The sequence below is a fragment of the Cataglyphis hispanica genome, chromosome 12 (assembly GCF_021464435.1).
Source record: "Cataglyphis hispanica isolate Lineage 1 chromosome 12, ULB_Chis1_1.0, whole genome shotgun sequence".
In the NCBI taxonomy this organism is placed as follows: Eukaryota; Metazoa; Arthropoda; class Insecta; order Hymenoptera; family Formicidae; genus Cataglyphis; species Cataglyphis hispanica.
Genome location: NC_065965.1, coordinates 2,919,103 through 2,941,862, shown reverse-complemented (window position 1 = coordinate 2,941,862; position 22,760 = coordinate 2,919,103). Strand labels below are relative to the sequence as shown.

Genomic DNA, 22,760 nt, shown 5'->3' with positions numbered 1-22,760 from the left:
ATTCTACGTTTTCACAACGAGAGGCCTCGATGATATCTGCATTGCATCTACGGCAATTAAACGCAAGACATTAAACTGCTCGAGCACGAAATACACACTCGCAGGGAAAAGATCGACCCGTGTTACACACGGGCGTTCATCTACGTTTGCGGACCGTATTGGGAGGAGTAGCCGTACCAGGCATAATGCGTGTGTTCTAGAGCGCATAAAACTACGGCAGAAAAAATACTGACAAGTCCCATTTGGTCCTGTCGGAGTCGAAAATTTGAAGATTGCGAAACACCGGAAATATTGATAGATTTCACTATGCAATTACAAGTTACTTGGATGCATTTCCCCATGTATCCCCCATATGCATATATCTGAAAATTGCGGCGATCGCTATTTTCCACTGATTTATGATGTTCTTCAATAGGATCCCTTGCGTAAAACTTAAAATATGATAATTTTTATTAAAAGATTAGACTTTTTTGTAGAATGTTCATTGCAGTGAAAGATGATTCTGCTCTATTCTGTACATCTCGTTGCTCATATCTTCATTTCTGTACATAGTAATTCCGCTGCTCGAGTTCCATGATAATGAAAAAAATGGCATCACATTTTGCGATATACTGGACAATATTTCTCCCGGCTCGCTCGCGTGTTGCGAATGAAAGTACTCTCCGCGATCGTCTGGTCTACAGGATAATATTTAGAACGATATTTTTCACTTGGCCATTAGACTGTATAAAGAAAATCGCGTATCTACTATGTGGCTCAGTTCTCGCGTGGAAGCTCGCCACGCAGGATCCTTGGAATTACAAGGCGAGGATACGAGAACGGATGATTGCAATCAATGTGTACGCGGATTATAGTGTGAGACACGGATCTTTTTGATTGTGTTTGATTTTTCGAGGATCTTTAAAGAATCAGCACATTTGACGAAAATGATTTTACGCTATGTAAGTACTTGGATTAAAGTACTTTGTGAAAATGTGAAGTTTATTGTGTAGTGGCAAAATCAATTGTTTAATTTCTGTGCAGATAAATAATAAGGAACGTGATATATAAAAAATTTGATGTTAAATTAATATAGGTGATATAGGTTTTCTCATATACAAAATGCTGAAAAATATTTTTGAAGAATATGTGTATATATAATTAATTTATAGAATATATTTTATATAATTTATCATATACATAAAGAAAAAAAATATTTTTGAGCGCGCATTTTGTCTATTCTTAATATAAATAATTTAAATATTTATTTTTAAATGCCAAATTTTTTTTATTTTATTAATAAATTTTTTATTTATTTCTTATCTTAACAAAACATACATACACACACATATATACATATAAAATTGTTATCATTATAAAAATTTTCTAAAATAAATCCATACTTAAAAATTGCTATGAAATTCATTTTTCCCCACACGTATAACTTTTTTGCATTCTTACAATGAATAGAATATGTTCTTAACGTTTAGACTTATTTTTAAAACATATATATATACTTTTATTTATACCAATAAAATACTTTATGCTTTTACTTAATGATTCATTGTTTTGTTGTTAAAAAATTTGATTTTACATTGTATGACATATATATATATATATATATATATATATATATATATATATATATTTGTTTCTTTCTCTCTTTTTGTGAGAGCCGTGGTCATCAGTGGTTTTCTTTTTTTCTTTCTCTCTCTTTCTCTATTTGCATACGTTTTCATACACAGATTTAATATTTTGTAAATTATGTGTTTTTATTATAAAAAAATGTTGCACTTAGAATTTATATTAAATTAAAAATAATATGTAAATGATAGAGAAAAACTGTAATACTATAGTTTATTGATTACAATATAATTAATTAAAATAATATATAAATATTTTATTATGCTAGTTAAAAATTTTTATAAATACATTAATAAAAGAGTGAAGTTAATAAATAATAATCTTTAAGCTTGTAAGTTTAATTAATTAGTTTAATTGCAATAATTTAATTGTAAAATTAAATAAATATCTATTGCTAAATACTGCAAATAGTGATAAAGACAAATTATAAATAAGCTATAATTTTATAAAATTGTTGCATTATTTCAAGTCAATTATTTAAATTTATTAAGTTAAAACATATATTTTGAGTTTTAAAAATAATTTAATTTAATATTCCAGTACTTAACACTTTTGTTAACACTTTTGATAAATGTATTTTAGTATAAAAATTTTTTATTATATTAATTTCTAATGTTTTAATTAGATAATTAAATTTAATTATAAATAAAAAGAATAATCTGTACATATCAATTATAATCATATCAATTATGTACATATCAATTATGTACATATCAATTATGAACAAATTATCAAGTGCATACATCAGTAATATTGAACGCTTTCGAAATTTGGTAAGACAGTTTCAACTAGATAAAGACATGTATATTAACAACGTTTATTTCCATCGACAACTTCGACCGACTTGTTTAACGATAGGCATGAAGAATTACATAGTTTAAATTGGCTGTGTTTTCTCCGCAATTACTTTTCACCGGCACTCTCTAAACGGTCGAGCTATGTGTTGGTTGTTCGTGTTTCTGCATTTTATAAAAGAAAAGTCATTTATCATATTATTATACACACACTTCAAGCTTTGACAATTCTTTTTGCTATCTAAAATTATTAACTTAGCAATCATACATACTTTGTATGAAGAACCGATTACTGTCAAATAGATTCAAATGCTTATGAATCAGTGAGAAAGTCTATAAAGATTTGCTTCCGTGCACATTCAGTCCTTATTCTTATCATCTTACATGCTCTGGCATTTTACTTTTCTAGTCTGCTTTTCTTTTCTAGGTCATCTCCTTGACGAAACAGCAATTAACGCTACTTACTATTATAGAGCGGTTATCCAAACCTTGCAATGCATATACTACTTTCTTTCTTAAAAACGTGCAATATTGGAGATATATAAATATCTAAAAATCTTATATTTTTACAATAATTGTTCTCTTTTATGGCCAATTTAATATCAATTATAATATTAATTATGCGATATATTGCATAAATTGCATTTTTTATAATAAAATTTTCATTTTTAGTTAAAATGTTGATGAAGATATATTCTACATGAGAATCTTGTGTTGCCTTGCATTGTGTATGTTTTTGATTAATTTTTATTTTGCATATTTTACGTTATATTTGGTTTCATTATTAATTCTTATTTTGTATATTTTACGTTATATTTGATTTTGTACATAATATTTATGACATTTTTATTTAAGTAAATTTATTTCTATTTATTAATACTTTATTTATTTTTTTAATTTATTTATTTCAAATTTTAATCGCAATTTAATATCATATTTCATCTTTCAGGTCATATTGATGGTTTTTAGCTGGCCGCAAATAAGATGGACAGAAGGCGTCAACTTAAAAAGTGAGGAGATTTTCGATCAACTCGCAACTGCGTCAGAGAATATAGTAGAGGCTGCAAAACATTCAAACTCGGATTCAAAAAATTCTCAAGAGCAGATCTCGCGCATATACTCATCAGAAAGCGCAACGGTACACTATGAAAATTCCAACGGCTTTGTACCTATGGTATCGTCTCCGTCGTACAACGATCCTGATTCGTACGACTCATCGTTAGAGACCAATGAGTCAGAGCAAGAGAATCAGTCTGAAGAGAGAGGAGATGCCAGGAATGCTGTAAGTGCTCAAGACAGTTTGGACGTGAGGGAGAAAAAATTTGAGGAAGATTTAGCGTATTCCTCGGAAGCGAGGATCTTCTTGAATTATCCTGGATCATTGACGAATCGTAGGTCTTTCGGTTTCCAGGAAGGGCGGTCAAATGAATTCGAGTTGCTGAAGGTCAACAACGACACTCCCGCGGTGGCTAATTACCAGGAATTTTACAAGAACGTACACAGCACGGTGAATACCGAGACTGATAGCGAACCTGACGCGTCTTTTTCAGAACATTCAAATGAAGGAAAAGAAAAAAAAAGAAAAAATTATGCGCACAATTATGGTCAGCAGTCGCAGCAAACTAATGACAAAGATCCCTATGCACAATACTCGTACAACGATGCGCAAGATATGAAAAAAATTACTTATGAACAAGAGAAAGTTGCTGATAATCATCAAAATACCGCGAACTACGACAATCACAGACAGAATGCAGCGACAGTCTCGTCATCAAGGACAAATTATCAGGTCAATGAACTAACGCATAGCGGAACTTACGACAATATAGCGGAATCGTCGAGAACACATTATCAATTCAAGCCGGTCGTGGTCGCTGAGTCGAGCAATTATAAGACGGACATGAACAGCGGCTCGGATACAGCCTTGGAGAACTTGAAATCTTCCAATTCGGAGACATTAAATCACTATCAAGTTTATAACGACAATAATAGGCAGCGCAGTTATCATCGCACGGAGGATTCCAAAAATCTCTCGGACGAGAGTACAGATTCCGAGTACATCGAGCAACCAAGAGTGAGGGTGCAAAAGACTCGAAGACGTCCATCTGATTCTTCTAGGAAACTTCCGAAAGAACATCGCGGCACAATAAATGACAGTACAGAAGAAAATAAGCACAGCTCTTCTAAAGGAAGATCACAGCAGTACAAGATGAAGGCAAATCCATGGCTCAACGATCCTAGTGCGAATCATGACGAGAGTGTCGAAGACGATAGATACGGTTTCAAAGGCGGTAATGCAGAAACAAAAGGCTCCAAAGTACACAATGGATCCAGACAAAAAATTGTCAATTCATGGAATCAGATTTCTCCAAGTTTCGAGATCTCTCAATCTAACAGAGCTGAATTGAATCAGATGGAGAAGCCAAAGTTCTTGGTTAATTTTGTACCCGTGGCAAACTTCGATCATGCGACCGCGTTAGGCAGTAGTCAAGGTTTTGACATGTCTAACGCAGTTCTGCAAAATGTTGCCACCGTCGCGCCAATTGGAGCGTTTGGCACGACTGCTCCTCTCCTGAGCACTCCTCAACCTGACCTAGCACAGAATTTGGCACAACTATCGAAGAACTTCGTGAACTTGCAGAATCTGGCGGTCTCCACGCCGCTGCCTGACATTATCGTCGGTCAAAATACTTATCAAAATCCCGTACACACGGTACTGCTTTCTCATTCAAACGAACAGAACAAGAATACTCTAAAGACTTATTTGCCAAGTACTATGACACCGGTATTTGCCTTAACGTCCAGTCTGAGCCCAGCATTACAGAGAGTTCAAAACGTGCAGAGTAACAATGTAACTCCGCGAACGACTTCTACTGTTATTCATCAGATACCGATTAATCAAATTCATTCCGGTATACAACAACTGTTAATACCGCAACCGACTCTTCAAACATATCCGAGCTTTATGCAAACGCCGCTTCAAGCAACTCAGATCCATGTAAATCCTCACGGAATGCAGGGTCAAAATTTAATACATCACGGTAATTTACAGATACAAAGTTCGTCGACGGCGCCTACGCTATTATCTGGTCTCGGTCAAATGTCGGAAAGCAGAATCAACATGGAGTCGCAGAATAAAAAGAACACGTACTCACCTTCCGGTACAAACTTTCTGACCTCCGCAAGTTTAGGCGTTGGTCAGAATGAACAGAAGCAACCGACTAACGTCAATTCATATTATCTAAATCAGAATACACAGCAGGTGCAACATCAAGAAATAATGCCGACTATACTGCAACCCAGTGCGACATTAAACGGTATAACTGTGAATACTCAACAACTGATTCCTCAACAAAACTTGCAAAATGGCAATCTGATGCAACATCCGCGCGATCAGACGCAGCAGTATGTCAAGCTACAAAGTAATGGTGCGCATGCTATGCAGCAGTTGAATAAACAGTTGATAAAAAATCATAGATTAGGCGCTATCACGCTGCAAGCTGCTGACAACACGGTTAGTCATTCGAACAACGTTGTGAATGCGTTTGATACATCGTCAGGCAGCGCACATCTTCCAAATGTGGGCACTAGAAACGTCGAAATCGTGAATCCCAATATTAAGTCAAGTCCAATTGATACGACATATCAGACGATGCACTATCCGGCTGCTGTTCTGACAACGCCTATTCCAATTTTCAGTACGGTCACTCCAGTTAATCCGCAGACCGTTGATCTTCAGAATTACGTGAATTCTTTGACAGAAAACGGTAATAAACTTAAGCAACTAAGCTCGGTGGATATCAAAACGTTGCAAAATCAAGAACGACCGATGTTCAATCCCATTAATTTTGTCCCGAATGTTGACATCATTAAAGATCAAAATGCTCTCAACAATAAGTTGCCGGCCCAAGAACCTATTCAACAAGGTTTGAACTTGGTACCTGTCATGCCTGGAGGAAATTTCTTTAAACCGTCATACGCGGCGCAAAGTGAATTGATTGTAAAACCGAAGCTGGCCTCGGATTTGCAGAATTACGCCGAGGAGATGTTTAAAGAGTCTCTGAAGACGATGTATAACTCACAGAAGTGGAATAATGACAGAAAGCCCCAGGAGAACGGTCAGAACAGTCAGAATGATCTCGAAGCGAACGACTTGGCAAAGCTAAGACTTGAAATGCAGAAACTGAGAGCTTCTTTGACGGAATCCAAGAATAAAGACATTCTCGAGGCGCATCAAAGTATGCAAAACGTGTACGCAACTGATGCGCCAAAATCTTCAAGCGGTAAAAAGAAACCAGATCCGCTACTAGCAACCTTGGAACATTTGCTGAAAACTCGACCCCGTGGACCGATACATATTTATCATGGCCCTGTTAAACCAGATCATAAACGTAAACCGGAAGATTTGAGCTTCAATTTCGACGAGTTCAAAGATGGTAGCCGTATAAGAGAATTTCTCACACCACCAAAGTCGAAGCCTTTACATTCGAAAAATCCTTTTGACGACAAGCCGAAGAAACGACCAGGATCCTTGAGGTTCAAAAATAATCCGAGAAAACCGGCAAGACCGAGCAATTCGCCGCTTAAATCCGGTAAACTAGAAACGTCTTCTAGTGATATACATTTATATATGGATCCGGATAACTTTGGCTATGATTCTAGGCATCAGCCGTCCTTTGATAGATATTCAGCATTCACTACGGCAAAACCAAATATTGGTAAAATTTTGAGAGAGATCAAGTCCTTGAAAAATAATAACTATGATATTAATCATCCCAGAATGCATAATCTTCTTGGTTTGTTGATGAAGAATAAACAATTACCAACCAGAAACACACAAAATTATTTTAACGATAAGGATCAGGTAAAAGAATATTTCGAAACCGAGAAGCATCGACTAGAGCAGCAATTTTATAACAACGTCCTAAGGGATTATATGAACAGGTCTGATGTTGCGTCGCAATCGGATTCGGGTATCAATAAAAAAGTCTATTCGGGGAACGGCAACGCGTAAAATCTATAATCAAAAGTACAAGCGAGATATTTGATCACGAAATGCGTTTGTTGTATCTGCACGTGATTCATAGATTCGTTTGCAAAATGACTAGAATTAAGTAATAAGTTTGTTTATCTTATTCGATAAAAAAAGAAAAATTTTTTCTTATTTGCATCGATAAAAACTGTATAATATCAGCATTAATTGAGCTATGAAGATTTAATTATATATATAAGAAATAATATTTTATACGAAAGTTGAAAAATTAATCGTTAATATCGAATGTTAGCACACACAAAACATTCGGGTCGAGGGAAAAGGAAAAGCATCGCTCATGTGTAAGATGCTCTAGAAAATATTATATGTACATATTAACTTAAAAGAAAAATATATATACATCTTGTAATTTGTACGGCGTTTGCCTATATATTACTTATTTTACCTTTTCATTAATATATTTTTCATATATCTGCTTCTAGACATATATTGAAATAGAATTGAAAACCAAGTAAATTTTTTCCATATTGAAGAAATATGCAGAAAATTTTGCAAAAAAGAGGTAAGTATTAATAAAATTTTATTTTTGTATATGTGTTAAATATAAATGTATAAAAATTTATGTCTAAATGTATTGAATGTTTTTTTTAAATATATTTTATTTAATGTCGGAGCATAATTATAACATATGTACATTTATGCTTTTTCTAATATTATATAAAAAAAATTTAATAAATTTATTTATACTTTTGACATTATTATTTCAAAAATTGATTCCATAGTTAATCTTTAAAAGTCAAATGAGTATTAAGTTTTTGCACTAACAGTTTCAAGACGAAACGTTTCCATGATTTCATTAACATCTGCAGCAGTTTTTTTTTTAAATCTTTCTGTGAAAAACACAAATTGCAATCTGAGTCTTACTATAAAACTAGATAACTTACTATAAAACTAATAAAAACATTTAAAATACTATCTCAGAGAGAAAATATTTTTTTATCAAAATTGAAAAAGCTTTGTATTATAATCTTCAATTTTATAATTTTATTATTTATTTTAATTTAATTATAAAATATATATTTAATTAAGAATACTGTTTAAAAAATATTGTTAAATCAGAAAAACTTAAATTATATATTAATATGTAGAAACTTTCTCTCTATATATATAATGTTTATAAAATAAATTAATAACATAATGTAAAAACACAATCACATTCTTTCCATTTGATTGAAATAATAATTCATCCATAACCCACAGAAAGAAAAAGCGTTCACCTCGTGATATGTAACAGTCATTAGTTTATAAATTTACTCAATAGAGCTTATATATACAGATTAAAGCATTTTTATTATGCAATTGTCACTTTCTCGGAAAATACTCAGAGAAATAAAAACAAATTTTTCTCGAGAGAGTTCTGCTAATTCATGATACTATTATGATACACTCGCTCAAGTTTTCTCAGAATAATGCAGTGTAATTATAATACAATCAAAGAAATAATTTCTCTTTCACTCACTTTTCTTTTGTAAATAATGCAACTAATATTATCTTTAAAAGTTTTAATATAATTTAAAAGATATATATACAATTATAGCTTTTATTCTAAATATAATATTAAACATTTTTATTCCTTAAATTTGTACAATAAATATTATGAATTGTAAATATTTTTTAACATATGCCAATCAATTTAATTTCTATTAGTTAGTGTAATATATATATATAAAATTATGTTTGTATTTTCAGGCTTACAATAAAGAAAATTATTTATTATATATTTATATTAAATTTATATATTTATATTAATTTTTTTAATACAGTTGCATTACGTTTCTTAATAACAATTAAATTATAAAGAGAGAAATATGAATTAATAATAAAAAGATAGATCAATGGCATGCTTATGATTATGATTATGGTTTCACTGATCAGGGAGAAGCGGTGATTTGACTCGGTTTTTCTCGATACGCTTTTTATTAAGTTTAGAAAAGTCCTATTCTATTGTCTCGCATCAGTAAACATCGAATATAAAAGATGAGAGATTGTTGGTCGTTGCCAGTTAGTATCGAACTTTGGTATCTGCTTGTACTTACTAGACGAATATTATGATGGTACGTTTCTCCATTCTTTTAATAACTTTAAAACGATAATTGTTTATGTGAATTAAAATATTATTACAATATAATAGCTATAATAGCTTATTTATTACGTTAAATTATGTGACAATATTTATCGTATGTTTGTGATGAATTTTATTTTTGATTCATGATTAGATCAAAAACATTGAAAAATATTCTAATGCTATATTTTTTACATCATTTATTATATTATGCGTTGCATATTTTATATATATTATTTTACGCTTGATTATTTTTGAGATGTATGCAAATTAATTTAATAAATTGTTATATGTCTATATTTATTTATTTTTTTTTTGATAAAGATATTTTATTAAATATATACATAATACAATTTTTAAAATAAATGCAGTAAATATATTCCAGATTATAAACATTTTCTATATACCTGCAATATGTTGCGCCTTAAACATCGCAACCTCAGCTGACACCTTCGTATCCATAACATCCATCAGATCAAAACGCGCAATAAATTCCAATCATGATGTTCGTGATAACCAGGAGCGACTCAGAGGAACTACATCAAGAATCGCGTTGCCGCAGGATATCACCACGAGATCATTGTCTAATTATAGAAGCGCCAAGGCACCGGAACCACAGAAAATTTCTTACATCAATTCAAATCAAGAATCTTCTCACGCATATGGCAGTGTACCAAAGCAGCCGCTTTCTTCTTATGTTCCTTTGCCTATTCATCAGACTAAATATTATCAGAATAGTCCGTCTGTTCCGTATTTAAATATATTGAACAATTCCAATTTATACAAGACTGCAACGAGCACCGAGAAACCGTTAGATGCATCCAAACCGACTGTATCGCAATCACATCAAAAATTGCAAGGCATTTACTCGCCCAATGCATTCCATCAAGATAAATCTATTGAATTCTCGGGCTTCTCCGATTTTGAATATCCTTCATATGCGAGTATCGGTAAGCTTATCTCCCAGGATGTGCAGAACGGTGCTTCATCTCCCATTGTACAAGTGCCAGTGTACAAAACAAATTATCCTCTGTCAAAAGACACACACGGATATACATTGAGCTTTCCAACGGCATCAAGTGCTTCTCCATCGTCGGATAAAATGACGCAGAGCTCTAAGCAGAAAGATGAAGCTACTGTAGATGTGAATGGTAAGAAGATTTCAGTCCCGATCATTCAATTTCAGAGTAATGCGGACTTCTCTGAAGTTTTGCCCGTCTCCGAGAGTCAGCCGTTCTTTCTAAGCGCAAACTATCCGACCGAATCGGATTTGGCATTTAACTTTGGAACTAGGCCAAAGCTCAACATGGCTCTTCAATCGAGAAACTTTTCACCATTTTTGTCGCCTGTGTCGAGCTTTCAAGGTCAGATTGTGCCAATTCAAACGGCTAACAGTAGTCCGCAATTTCCGCAGTATAAAGGCGCCAGCGTAGAAGTTTACGCAGTTCCAAATAATGTTCCTAAAGTGCAAGGCAGTTACGAGTCCCTTTATAATCAACCACAGTTACACTTTGGCCAGGAACATAGTTATAATGTGCAACCTATTAACGTGCAGCAAAATATTATGCATCCTTCCGTGTCAACGGAGGGTATTTTAAACGATGTAGAAATTATCAATAAAAAAAATCCGGAGCCGCATACACCTCAATCTGATGATGACAAGGATGATGATAGGGAGGATGAAAGTTTGTACTGTTTTATAAATGTTATCAATTAAAAAAAAAAAAATTTAGCTAAATGACATATATTGACTTATAATATTGATAATAATAAAATTTTTATGAAAATAATTGTAAGATTTAAAACAAGATATAAAAATACATTAATAATTTTAGACTAAAATGTAATAAAAATAGATTAAAAATGAATATTTATTAAAAAAATTTTCCGCAGGATATAAAAATCCAGAGAAGGAAGATGAACATAGTTCTGAAGATGATAATGCCGAGCATCAACCGGGAAAGTATTTCAAGGAGCCACCGACACAAAGTGATTTTAAACCTTCGACATCTTATCCCTTCAAAGAGTATGACGAGAGATTTGGAAAGTATAAAGCACAAACTGATGACGATGACTTTGAAGATAAGCCATATTCGAGCTATAAGGAGGATTCAGCGGACGATAATGAAGAGAAAGAAGACCCATCATCAGAATATCATACTGAATACAATGATTCCCCAGAATCATCGCATGAATCGTATGAAGAAGAGGATGAAGAAAAAGAAGAAAGCATTAAACAACGCGAAGAAGCCGATGCAAATTCTGACGAAGTGGAACCCAAACAATATAAATATTACGGAAAAGATTTAGAGCAGGAATTTGAAGAATCTTATCGGGAAGAGCTTCCAAAACACAGTAAGTAGAATTTACAAGTAGTATAATCTAAGATAAATCTAAAATTACTTATAATTTTTTTATCTGATATTATTTAATCAAATATTACATATTTTAATATTTAATCAAATATTACATATTAAATTTTGTTTTGCTCATAAAATGATTTTACTCCTGTGCAATTTTAAAATAATAAAATATTATTAATTGATGAAAAATTATACAGACATAAATTCTTTTATCTTTTTAAAAAAAGAGATTTTTATATAAAATTACATTTTTTAATTTGTGATTAATAAATCAATACACTCAATTCCTATAATAAAATAGTTATATTGACTTTAATGTTTTTACTTACAGAATATGTGCATGTGAAAGAAGTGCCAGAAATAGATAGCTATAATAATCCGATATCTTCTAAACAACAAAAAAATAATAATCGGTTTCATATAAATCACGAGCAATTTGAAGAATCGACAAGTCAAGCACCCCGGGTGTCCCGTAAGAATCGCAAAATACCAAAGCAAGCAGGTTATAAAGATAACGCAGCTTATAGTTCAGATATTTTTGTTAAAAAGAAGCCGAAAGTGATTCATAAAGAATTGTTTGGATACAAGAATCCCGAGATCGAAGAGTTTTCTAAGCAGTCGAAAACTAAAGCTGTTGCGATTGAAACGCCTATTAAAAAAGAAGACAGTTATATTCGTGCTGCTAACAATAAGTATTACAAATTTAAAAATCCTAAAATTGGTAGCAAACTTGCTCTCGAAAATAAAGATTCCTTTTTGATAAATACTCGGAAATCAGCTAAATATTTGCCCGAGGAAGTGATTAAATCGAATGTGAAGCAATTGTCAAATCCAAGCAATATAGTTTTTTCTTACGGAGGCCAAATTTTCTCACAAATGCAGGAATTTAGAGAGATCTAACAATCTAAGCGATGATGTAATCAAATATTAAGCTGAGAAATAAGCTGAGATACATATGGAATGTGAAAATCTAGATTTTTGTATTTTGTTGGAGAAGATCAAATATTTTATACATCAAACATTTGTTAATGTATAATTACTGCTATTATTTCATTAATTTATACAATAATTATCATACTTCTATGTTTTTAAAACGTATTGTAATTTTATTTTATATATATTTTGTTTTCTCTAATTACAATATTTTTTTACAATTAATTTACACACATATATATGTATCATTAATTTATTTCATAAGAAATCAATTATTACAAATTAATTAAAATTATATAATTAGTGTTATAAAATTAATTAAAATCTTTATTATTTATGTTTATATATTAAAATATTAAAAATAAATGCTTTATCTATGTATATAAACATACATAGTATTTATTAAAAAAATAGAAAAATCTTTCGCACAATATCAGTTAAATACAATAGATTTATCTAATATCTATGAAAATAACGGAAGTATTTGCTGTATACTCATCAATGGATAATTACTTCCTGAATTCAAAAACGAGATATGATCTTTGTTCATCGATTTCCAGATTGTAAGAGTCCTTCCCTCTCATGTGCAATGATTGTATAGCATATACGTATTTTCCAAAAAAATTATTATTAGACATCTTTCTTTTACGCGCACCTATAATAATCTTAATTGATTCTGCGATTATCCCAGAGACGCAAAAGCATTCTCTCGCGTATCATAAGTTGTATATATACCGGAGAGCTATCATGAAAGGTTCAGTATCATCAGCAATATTCTTTGCAAGATGAAGGCCTTGGTAAAGGTAACTTTATTCATTTTTGATTCTGCTACATCTAAATATTATAAAATATTTTAAATCTCATGTATTATAACAAATAAAAAAAAAAATATATATATATAACTAATTTATAACTAATTTGTACTTATAACGCAAGCTGCGGAGAAATTTTTAAGACACATTTTAAAACAAATTATTTGGAAAAATTTTTTATAAAAATAAATGTATGTTTTTTTAATGAGTAAAAATTAAATAAATATTTATTTATAGATCGTGCTTTTATTTGCTATTGCATCTGTGGTAGAGCTAAAATCAGATGCTAAAAAGCAAAAGCGCGGTGCGACATTTATTGGATCGCCTGATTTCTTTGGGACCGTGCCAGCATTCGGTCCTGCACCATGGGCTCCCTTGAATTTTGCGGTTTCAGCCTGGAATCCATCGAGCAATCCAGACATAGCTCTCGCTCAAATTCAAGCTCAAGCCACGCATAATGTGGCACTTCAGGTATGAGCATTTTTCATGTATTTGCATGTCGTTGCATAATAACGCAAGACATACAATCGTATTCAAATCTTGAAAAATATATTAGCTATTAATTTTCATGATAGGCTTTGAAGAATCCGGCGCCTAGTACTCCCAGTATCGCATATTCGCCGGAAATTCTGAGAGCAATTCAACAGGCAAAAGACGCGAACAATAATGTTGCTACGGCCCAGTACAAAGTGGCGGAAGTGAAGCAAGCTGCGGCGATTCAGCAGAAAATTGCATTAGCAAAGGAGGCAGCAGCAAGGGAAGCTGCCGCAAGGTAAGAATAATTATTTTATTTTATTTTTCGTTGTGTGGCATATTCCCACAAGCTGTAACATTTTTATCTTACACTATTATATTTTATGCAGGTCACAAGAAATTTTCCAACACGTTGAAGCCGAAGCTAAAGCCAACGCTCGGCAACTTGTAGCGCTGCAACAGAGATTAGCAACCCTGAAAGGGGCTGCAGCAGCTGCGCAGAGAGTAGCGGCAGCAAGAGAAGCCGCTGCAGCCGTGGCGATTCAAAGAAACGCAGCTGCAACTGCTGCGGAACTGCAAAAACAAGATGTTGATAAACAAATTAACCAGAGTGAACAGGAAGCTAAGGTAATGATATATATATATATATATATATATATATATATATATATATATATATAAATTTTAAAATACATTTTTTTATATATATCTTATTTTATAAAAGTATTATTATATTATTTTTTATTTTATAAATATAAATCCAACACTCCTAATATAATTATATGTTTGATTACAGGAAAGAGATATATTAGCTGCAAAAGAAAATGCAATAGCAGCTGCGGTTCACCAAGCAAATTTACAAAAATATTATCCTTGGAATTAAAAATTACTTTGTTATATATATCTTGTGCATATCAATATAAGAAAATACATTTATGGTGGCGGTACAATAAGAGACAACTACACAGGCATATGAATATTTTGTAATTATTATGCATAATAAATAATTGTTTTACCAATAAAAGTTAATAAACCGTTTATTTCATTTTAATCAATAACCTTTTACTCATTTTTTAAATTATTTAAACTTTTCTAATATAGCAATATATTAATATGTGTTTTACTAGAATACTATAAATGCGCGTTACGCGCGCGCCATTTATTTTATGTGTATGTGTATACAATTACTTACATATTAATTCTAATTTTCCGTTTTTTCAAAATAAGTTTCAAAATAAATAAAAATTACACACCCACTTAATGTTTAAACTATCAAATGTATCGCTCAGTTATGACAAGCTTTTATTGATATAAGGTAATGTTCAGTGTATCGTCAAGATAACCAATTAGCATCGCGAAAAAGAGGTAATGATATTATCAGTATCGATTTGATAAACTGCGTAATATATAAATTGATAATTTAATAATTGATTTATAATTTAAAATACATGTATAATTTAATATTCCGTTTATATATATGTCATAGTATGAAAAATATTTCAGCAACGAATAATCAAAACAAAACATGATATACGACGTAAACATTAGTGCGCTTGATAACGTGTTATTGTTTACAACTTTATTATTCTCACGGCGATACTCGAACAGTAAGGAAGTAGAACGCGAGACGCTCCATCAAATTTCTCTACTTAACGTGATAGCGATAAATATCGGGAAATAATTTGATATCATAAATAATTAATTATCTTCACACACTTTAAATTTTGAATAATACGTAATTATATTATAATGGATAAATTCCGAAGCGCGTATTTTGCGTGACGTTTTAATCAAGAATCGAAATGATTAGAATCAAAATTGTAAATTATTGTTTTATCATGATCTTTCTCTCTCTTTTTTTCTTTATAAACAATAATTACTTCTTTAAAAATACTTGATTTTTAATTATATTTCATATTTTATCGTTATTTGATTTTTTGATAATTTAAATATGATTCGGCTTGAGAACGCGTAACAAAATAGTCAAATCGCAGGTTCAAATAATGATTAATATAATAATAAGCTCCATGATATATTAATCGTTTATTAAATAATCAATATATAATTTAAAATACTTGTATTATTTAATATTCGACACCGTATAGACGCCATAGTACCTCAACATATTTTCAGCAGCGAAAACAATAACATTGTATTCGGCCTTGGCGATGTAAACATTAGCGCGCTGTTGGTAACGTCTTACGACTTATAGCCTTGTTATCATTCATATAGCAACGCTCGAGCAATACAGTAGTCGACTCGCAGTACGATTTTTATGTGAAATGAAGTTGATCATGCCGAAGTTTGAAAGTGCGGGAGTGTCGTTCAAACTATCGCGCGTACAAGTGCGGAAGTATCGTTTAATAAAAGTGCGGGAGTGCCGTTTAAAATATCGCGCGTGTGAATCAACCTGAGAGGAGGAGGAGGCCTAGGAGAGGCATCCTGCACCGGCGGAGCAACCCAAGGGTGAGTATTATTATTTTTATATTAATTATTATAAATCCCGTACACGCATTAATTCGATTCAATCATTGTTTGAATAATTTAAACACGAGAGACTCATAATATAAAAGTTTTTATTTAAAATAGTTTTCTTTTTTAGAATTTATAAAATTATTTCATATTTATATACCTTCTTATTATACGCATCGGATATAAAATTCAATGCGCACAATAATAATTTTTTGAAATATTAATAATTATTTTGAACGTTGCTGTAATTTGAATTTTATATTTGTGTGTTGCAGACAACGTAGGCTCAAGACCAAATCTCCGCTGTTGCGCATCAATGCCAGTGTATATATTATTTAAATATAATTTACAATATAATTTAAAATATAAATTAAAACAAAATTGAAAAAATATTTCATATTTTTTTAAATAAAAATTTTATTTAATTTATTTAATGTAGAAGACGCTAATAACTTTATTTCTTATATGAAATATTGATAATTATTGTGTGATGTTGCGCCAATTTTGTCATAATTTTTCATAGCCCATCCATCTTTATTATCGTAGCAATGAAAGCTTAGACAGTTTGTCACGCATCGTTTTAATATAATTTTACTTTAGTCAATCTAATGCCAAGTTTAATTAAATTTAATCATTGTTTGAAGTAATAATACTTAATCTTATATTAGAATATAATATTTATAATGTGTAATTTATATTAAAATAAATTAATAAAACATTTATGTGTCATTTAATTTGAATAATTTGACTTTCAGTCAAATAATTCATATATCAAGTTTTGCAATTTATCGAAACGATGCATGACAAACTGTCATGTCATAAATGAGCATAAAATTATGCTCGTGTAGCCCGGCGACAATAATTAGCCGGCAACGGAAGGAATTTTTTTCCTTCATTGATAGGGGATCAAAGCTATATTTCTGGCTAGACGTAGCCAGAATTAATATGGCCAGGATCAACGATAGGTAAGTCCAACTGGCCCAACGGAAGCAGTCTACGATACATTATATTAGGGCACGCGAGTAGGGCACGCGATTAGGGCACGCATCTATTATAAAATACATATAACTATTATAAAATTAGTTACATGTAATATAATAATATATATAATAATATAACTAATGTTTTATCTGTTTTTTCAAAGTCAATTAAATCAAAATTATATATATATATATAATATTTGAATTGTCAAATACGCAGCCATGACAGATTTTTATTAATATGAAGTAATGTTGAAATAACCAATCAACATCGAGGAAAAGAAGCAACAATACTTGCAAGTATCGATTTAACATGTCTTTTTTAAGAATGGATATATTTGAAATTGCAATAAGCTTATATGTTTTTATAACTAAAAGTTTGCACACACAAATAGAGATGCCATTTAGTAAACATGCATATAAAATTTTTGTTTGCAGTTTATTGTTTATATATATAAATTTTTTACTATATACAATATTTATATACGATAGTTGAATTAGATCATAGTATCTTGTCTTGATTCGAGTATGATATAAAAGGTGAATTATTATTATAGAATTAGTTTTCCACAGCGATGCAGAAGCAAAAATCCCAATACGTCATGTATAGTTAATGTCAATTTCTAAAATTTATACCACAATTTTTTTTTTAAAGATCTTTAAAATTTGAGAGAGATCCTTAAAACACAAGAGGTGAAACTTGAAGGAAACCGATATTCAAAATTTTTTATTTATCTCTTTCTTTTTTTCTAAAAGGATGTGCAATGCATTATTCTTGCATTATTTTAAAATATTATCTCTATAGTAGCATAAAAATACCACAATCTTTTAGAATGTTATTTACTCTGGACGTATAATTCGATAAATTGCTCTCATTTTTCTATTTTTCCTCATAAAGATCACTGAATATCGAGGTAGAAACATAGCAGAAGCAACATCGAAGCAAAATATCGAGGTAAAGATAATTAAGAAGCAAGAATCAAGGTAACACAATTTGCTATCATCTATGCTTCAGATATTTTCGCTTAAAGTCAACATACATTTTTTTAAATTTCAAAAATAAAAATTGTAAAACTTAATATTTTTTATATTTTTATATTTTTTTGTATAAACATAATTAAAAAACACATATAAAATTTATTTAAAATAATAGTTTCTAAATCAAATATGTGTTAAGTAAAATTTAAGAATATAAAACTGAACACATAATTTATGTTAAATTTATTATAAATGTTAAAAATAAATTTAAATATGTCATTCTGTTTTTATTACTTTAGTATATTACTATTATATTTCTTTATTATTTTTTATTAGCATTATTTCTTTTTTATTTTATTATAACTTTATTATAACTTTATTATTTATATTATAATTATATAACATAATTTTTTCTTTTTTTTTCTTTATTTAAACATATTTTATAATTTTATTTTGATACCCTTTGCTAATTAAAATACATATTTAATCAATGTATTTATTTAATCAATGTACATTTTCCATTTTTAATATAATATATTTCTTTTTATAAAGAGAAAAATGATTTATTTATGTCATATATAAAATAAAAATAAAAATATTTTATAATTACCCATATTCTAGTTTCACTTTCATGGAACAACAAATGTAGACAATACTTATCAAGAAGATTGAAAGTCCTCTCAATATCTATTAACTAAATTTATCTAACATCTATGTTTAAGGTAGCGGAAGTGCTTGCTACATACTCACTATTAGATAACTACTTCCTGATATCGAGGACAAGATATGATCTTTGTCCATCAATTTCCAGGCCATAAGTGATTTAGTGAATGTATATATCTTTCAAAAAATTGTCATTAGATAATAAGAACCTATAATTCCATCTTCTATTATATGAAATTTTAACCTACTCTTTTAATAATTTTAATTAATTTTGATGTGAATCTCAGAAACGCTGTAGCATTCTCTCTCGTATCACAGGTTGTATATATATCAGGAGCCTATCCTGAAAGATTCAGTATCATCAACAATATTCCGTACAAGATGAAGACTCTAGTAACGGTAATAAAACGTTTCAAAATTTTTTGCTTTGTCAAGCACAAGTTTTTACGTTTTTCATTTTGCAATATATATATATGTATTGTAATAACTAAAGTTTTATATTTTTAAAACTGTTGTTATAATCCAAGCTTTGGAAAAAAGAAAAGGACAGAGAGAAAGAAAAACGTATAAGATTTTAGAGTTAAAATTATTAATTTCTTTCATAAAGTTAATTTATATTTAAAGAAATAAAAATAAAAATCAAATTTTTATTTGTAGATCGTACTCCTATCTGCCGTTGCCACTGTGGTAGAGTTAAAATCGGATTTGAAAAAGCAAAAACGCGGGGTGGCATTTTTTGGGTCTCCTGATTTATTTGGGATTGTGCCAGCATTCGGTTCTGCGTCGTGGGCTCCCACGAATTTTGCGCCTTCAGCTTGGAATCCATTGAGTACTCCAGATGTTGCGCTCTCGCAGGTTCAAGTTCAAGCTGGCCACAACGTAGCACTTCAGGTATATGCATTTATTACTAGTTGTGTAACGATATATAATATAATATAATATAATATTTGTACGTATCATGTAATTATTTAATATGTACACACAAAATTAAAAAAACGCATTTTTTATTTATTTGCATGACAGGCGTTGAAGGATCCGGTACCTGGCACGCCCAGCATCGCATATCCTTCTGAAGTTCTAAAAGCGATTCAGCAAGCAAAAGAAGCTAATAACAATGTTGTTTTGGCCCAGCATAAAGTTGCGGAAGCGAAGGCAGCTGCATTGTTTCAGCAGAAAGTTGCTTTATCAAAGGAGGTAGCAGCGAGAGAAGCTGCTGCCAGGTATGTAATTGTATTATTAATTTACTCACATTATTCTGTTCTTTTCATTAAGTCTCAGATATTCCCATAGATAAAATTATATTAATTGCGTTTATCTTATATTATAATTTTATATTCTTTTATATAGATCTCAAAAAATTTCTCAACATGCCGAGGCCGAAGCTAAAGCCAGCGCTCGACAACTTGTGGCGCTTCAACAGAGATTAGCAACTTTAAAAGGAGCTGTAGCAGCCGCGCAAAGAGTAGCAGCAGCTAGAGAAGCCGCCGCAGCTGCGGCGATCCAAAGAAACGCAGCTGAAACTGCCGCGGAATTACAAAAACAGGAGGTTGATAAACAGATTAGCCAGAGCGAACAGGAAGCTAAGGTATTATCATAAAATGCTCTTTTTTATTAAATTTTTTGAATAATATAATATTTTTTAAAAATATTATATATCAAATTAAATTAAAATATAAAATTAAATTTAAAAATTTTATATAATTATATTATTTGTTAGAAATTATTAATATTTATTCGTAATATTATTATGCGTGATTATAAATTTAACAGGAAAAGAATATATTAGCTGCAAAAGAAAATGCAATAGCAACAGCGGTTCAGCAAGCAAGTTTACAAAAACCAGTTCATCATCCTTGGGGTTAAAATTATTTTATAACATATTACATTTTGCATATATTAATACAGACATATGTTATACATTTATGGTGGTGGTATATACATGAAAAAGCACTTATAGTTTTATAAATATATTCTCTCTCTCTATCTTGTAAGATTATTAGGCATAAAGATTTTTCATCAATAAAAATTATTTACACGGTTTATTTTATGAATTGAATGTAATCAATCAATTTACTTAATTTTTCAAATTATTTGTTTTTATCAGTATTCAGCAATAAATAAATACTTATATTAAATTGTGCTTATTAATTTATGTAATTTACTGTCATTATTTTAGTTTTTAAAATATCTCAAATTGCACAAAAAGATTCGCTTAGATTTGCTTTTCAAATTTCTAATTTATTCCATCACTGAGAATGTATCTCCTCTATATAGGAAACGAATAGTGAAAATTCTTTCGGTATCATTTCCGAAAGAATTGGCTGGACAATGGAAAATAAAGTGTTCGGTTATGTAGAACGTGACGTTGAAATCAAGTATCCACATATTGCATCCTGCCACATCTCAAGTATCTCTGGGCGTACTCCTCCTCGTCAAATCTACGAGTGCACACATCGGGAGAGCATATCTAGATCCTTTCACTCGCCTCTTTCTTTCTTAGTTATTCACAGTTTTCTTTCTTTCACGCGTTGGCTGTCATCCTTATGGTGCTGCCATAGTTTTATAGACTACATGCTATTACGGCGAAAGAAAGTCGTTCAATCAAAGTCACACTCTTTCCGTGTCCTTCGGTCTGCTGTATATTTTCTATCGTTTCTTCTTCGTTTAGAATAATAAACTATTATTTCTCGAATTTTTGGCATTGAAAAAATAGATGAGTACATTCTCATAGTATCAATGACAATTCCAGAAAAAACAGGCAAATAAAAATAAGTCCAACATAAGTTAAATGATATTATATCAGGATCTAAATTTCAATCAGCGTTCTACTTGCTTGCAGTGTCAATAAAAATATATTCTTTGTTTTTTTAAAAACAAAAATAATTGAAATACATTTCTCTCGAGTTTGCTACAATTCTATATGTTGAAAGGCTATCATCACAGAGATTGCGTATTTTAATAACTTTTTTTAATGTTAAGCGTATGGTCGTCAAGTCCGCTTGGACATGTTGCTTTCACCATCGAATATGGAACATAAACATTACTCAAATGAAAATATTAAATAGCTTTTAAAAATAGTTTCTAAAAAAATTTTTAAAGATATTTATTACGTGCATACACATTATGAAATCGATATTATGATGGATAGCAAATTAATATTATTAATTAATTTATTATAACTAATAATAATATATAGGCAATATTATATACATAGTATGTATATAATTCTATATAACAAGAACTTTCTAGATAAGTTCATACTTTATGCGAACATATCTAGCCGATATAAAGATGCAATATATATGTATATGTTTATATTATGATCTAAATTATAATTATGATGCAAAAGGTGATATTTGCTTCAGAGAAATGTATGAATGTTTTTATTTTTTATTTTTTAACTTAAACTGTACAACTGATATAAATATATGATTGTCTTGAACGATATATAATTATTTTAAAAATTTCATGATAGATTAAGTGATGAGAAAAGAGAGTTGCTTACGTACATCGCGAAAGCATTTAAACTATTAAAATCGAAGAAAATGTTTGG

At 30.5% G+C, this 22,760-nt stretch overlaps 4 protein-coding genes across 6 annotated transcripts; all 4 read left to right on the top strand.

The window, feature by feature from the left end:
• Window positions 1-796: 796 nt before the first annotated feature.
• LOC126853261 (uncharacterized) lies at window positions 797-7,819 on the top strand. 3 transcript variants are annotated; one of them, XM_050598852.1, is made up of 3 exons: window positions 797-941; window positions 3,367-3,699; window positions 3,829-7,819. In XM_050598852.1, exons 1-3 carry the CDS (start codon window positions 927-929, stop codon window positions 7,429-7,431), a joined length of 3,951 nt encoding a protein of 1,316 aa, XP_050454809.1. In that variant the 5' UTR covers window positions 797-926; the 3' UTR covers window positions 7,432-7,819. The 3 variants fall into 3 exon arrangements, with proteins under 3 accessions (XP_050454809.1, XP_050454810.1, XP_050454808.1); XM_050598853.1 differs by having other exon boundaries at window positions 3,367-7,009; window positions 7,080-7,296; XM_050598851.1 differs by having other exon boundaries at window positions 3,367-7,819.
• A 1,676-nt stretch (window positions 7,820-9,495) lies between these two features.
• LOC126853265 (uncharacterized) lies at window positions 9,496-13,147 on the top strand. Its single transcript, XM_050598858.1, has 4 exons — window positions 9,496-9,524; window positions 9,918-11,217; window positions 11,426-11,887; window positions 12,227-13,147. The coding sequence occupies exons 1-4, from the start codon at window positions 9,519-9,521 to the stop codon at window positions 12,793-12,795; spliced, it is 2,337 nt and encodes a 778-aa protein (XP_050454815.1). The 5' UTR covers window positions 9,496-9,518; the 3' UTR covers window positions 12,796-13,147.
• Window positions 13,148-13,598: 451 nt separating this feature from the next.
• LOC126853292 (antifreeze protein Maxi-like) lies at window positions 13,599-15,133 on the top strand. The gene is made up of 5 exons (XM_050598898.1): window positions 13,599-13,631; window positions 13,878-14,111; window positions 14,216-14,412; window positions 14,504-14,741; window positions 14,911-15,133. The coding sequence occupies exons 1-5, from the start codon at window positions 13,614-13,616 to the stop codon at window positions 14,995-14,997; spliced, it is 774 nt and encodes a 257-aa protein (XP_050454855.1). The 5' UTR covers window positions 13,599-13,613; the 3' UTR covers window positions 14,998-15,133.
• Window positions 15,134-16,887: 1,754 nt separating this feature from the next.
• LOC126853287 (uncharacterized) lies at window positions 16,888-21,249 on the top strand. Its single transcript, XM_050598892.1, has 6 exons — window positions 16,888-16,908; window positions 19,526-19,606; window positions 19,865-20,098; window positions 20,231-20,427; window positions 20,555-20,792; window positions 20,978-21,249. Exons 1-6 carry the CDS (start codon window positions 16,903-16,905, stop codon window positions 21,068-21,070), a joined length of 849 nt encoding a protein of 282 aa, XP_050454849.1. The 5' UTR covers window positions 16,888-16,902; the 3' UTR covers window positions 21,071-21,249.
• Window positions 21,250-22,760: the final 1,511 nt, after the last annotated feature.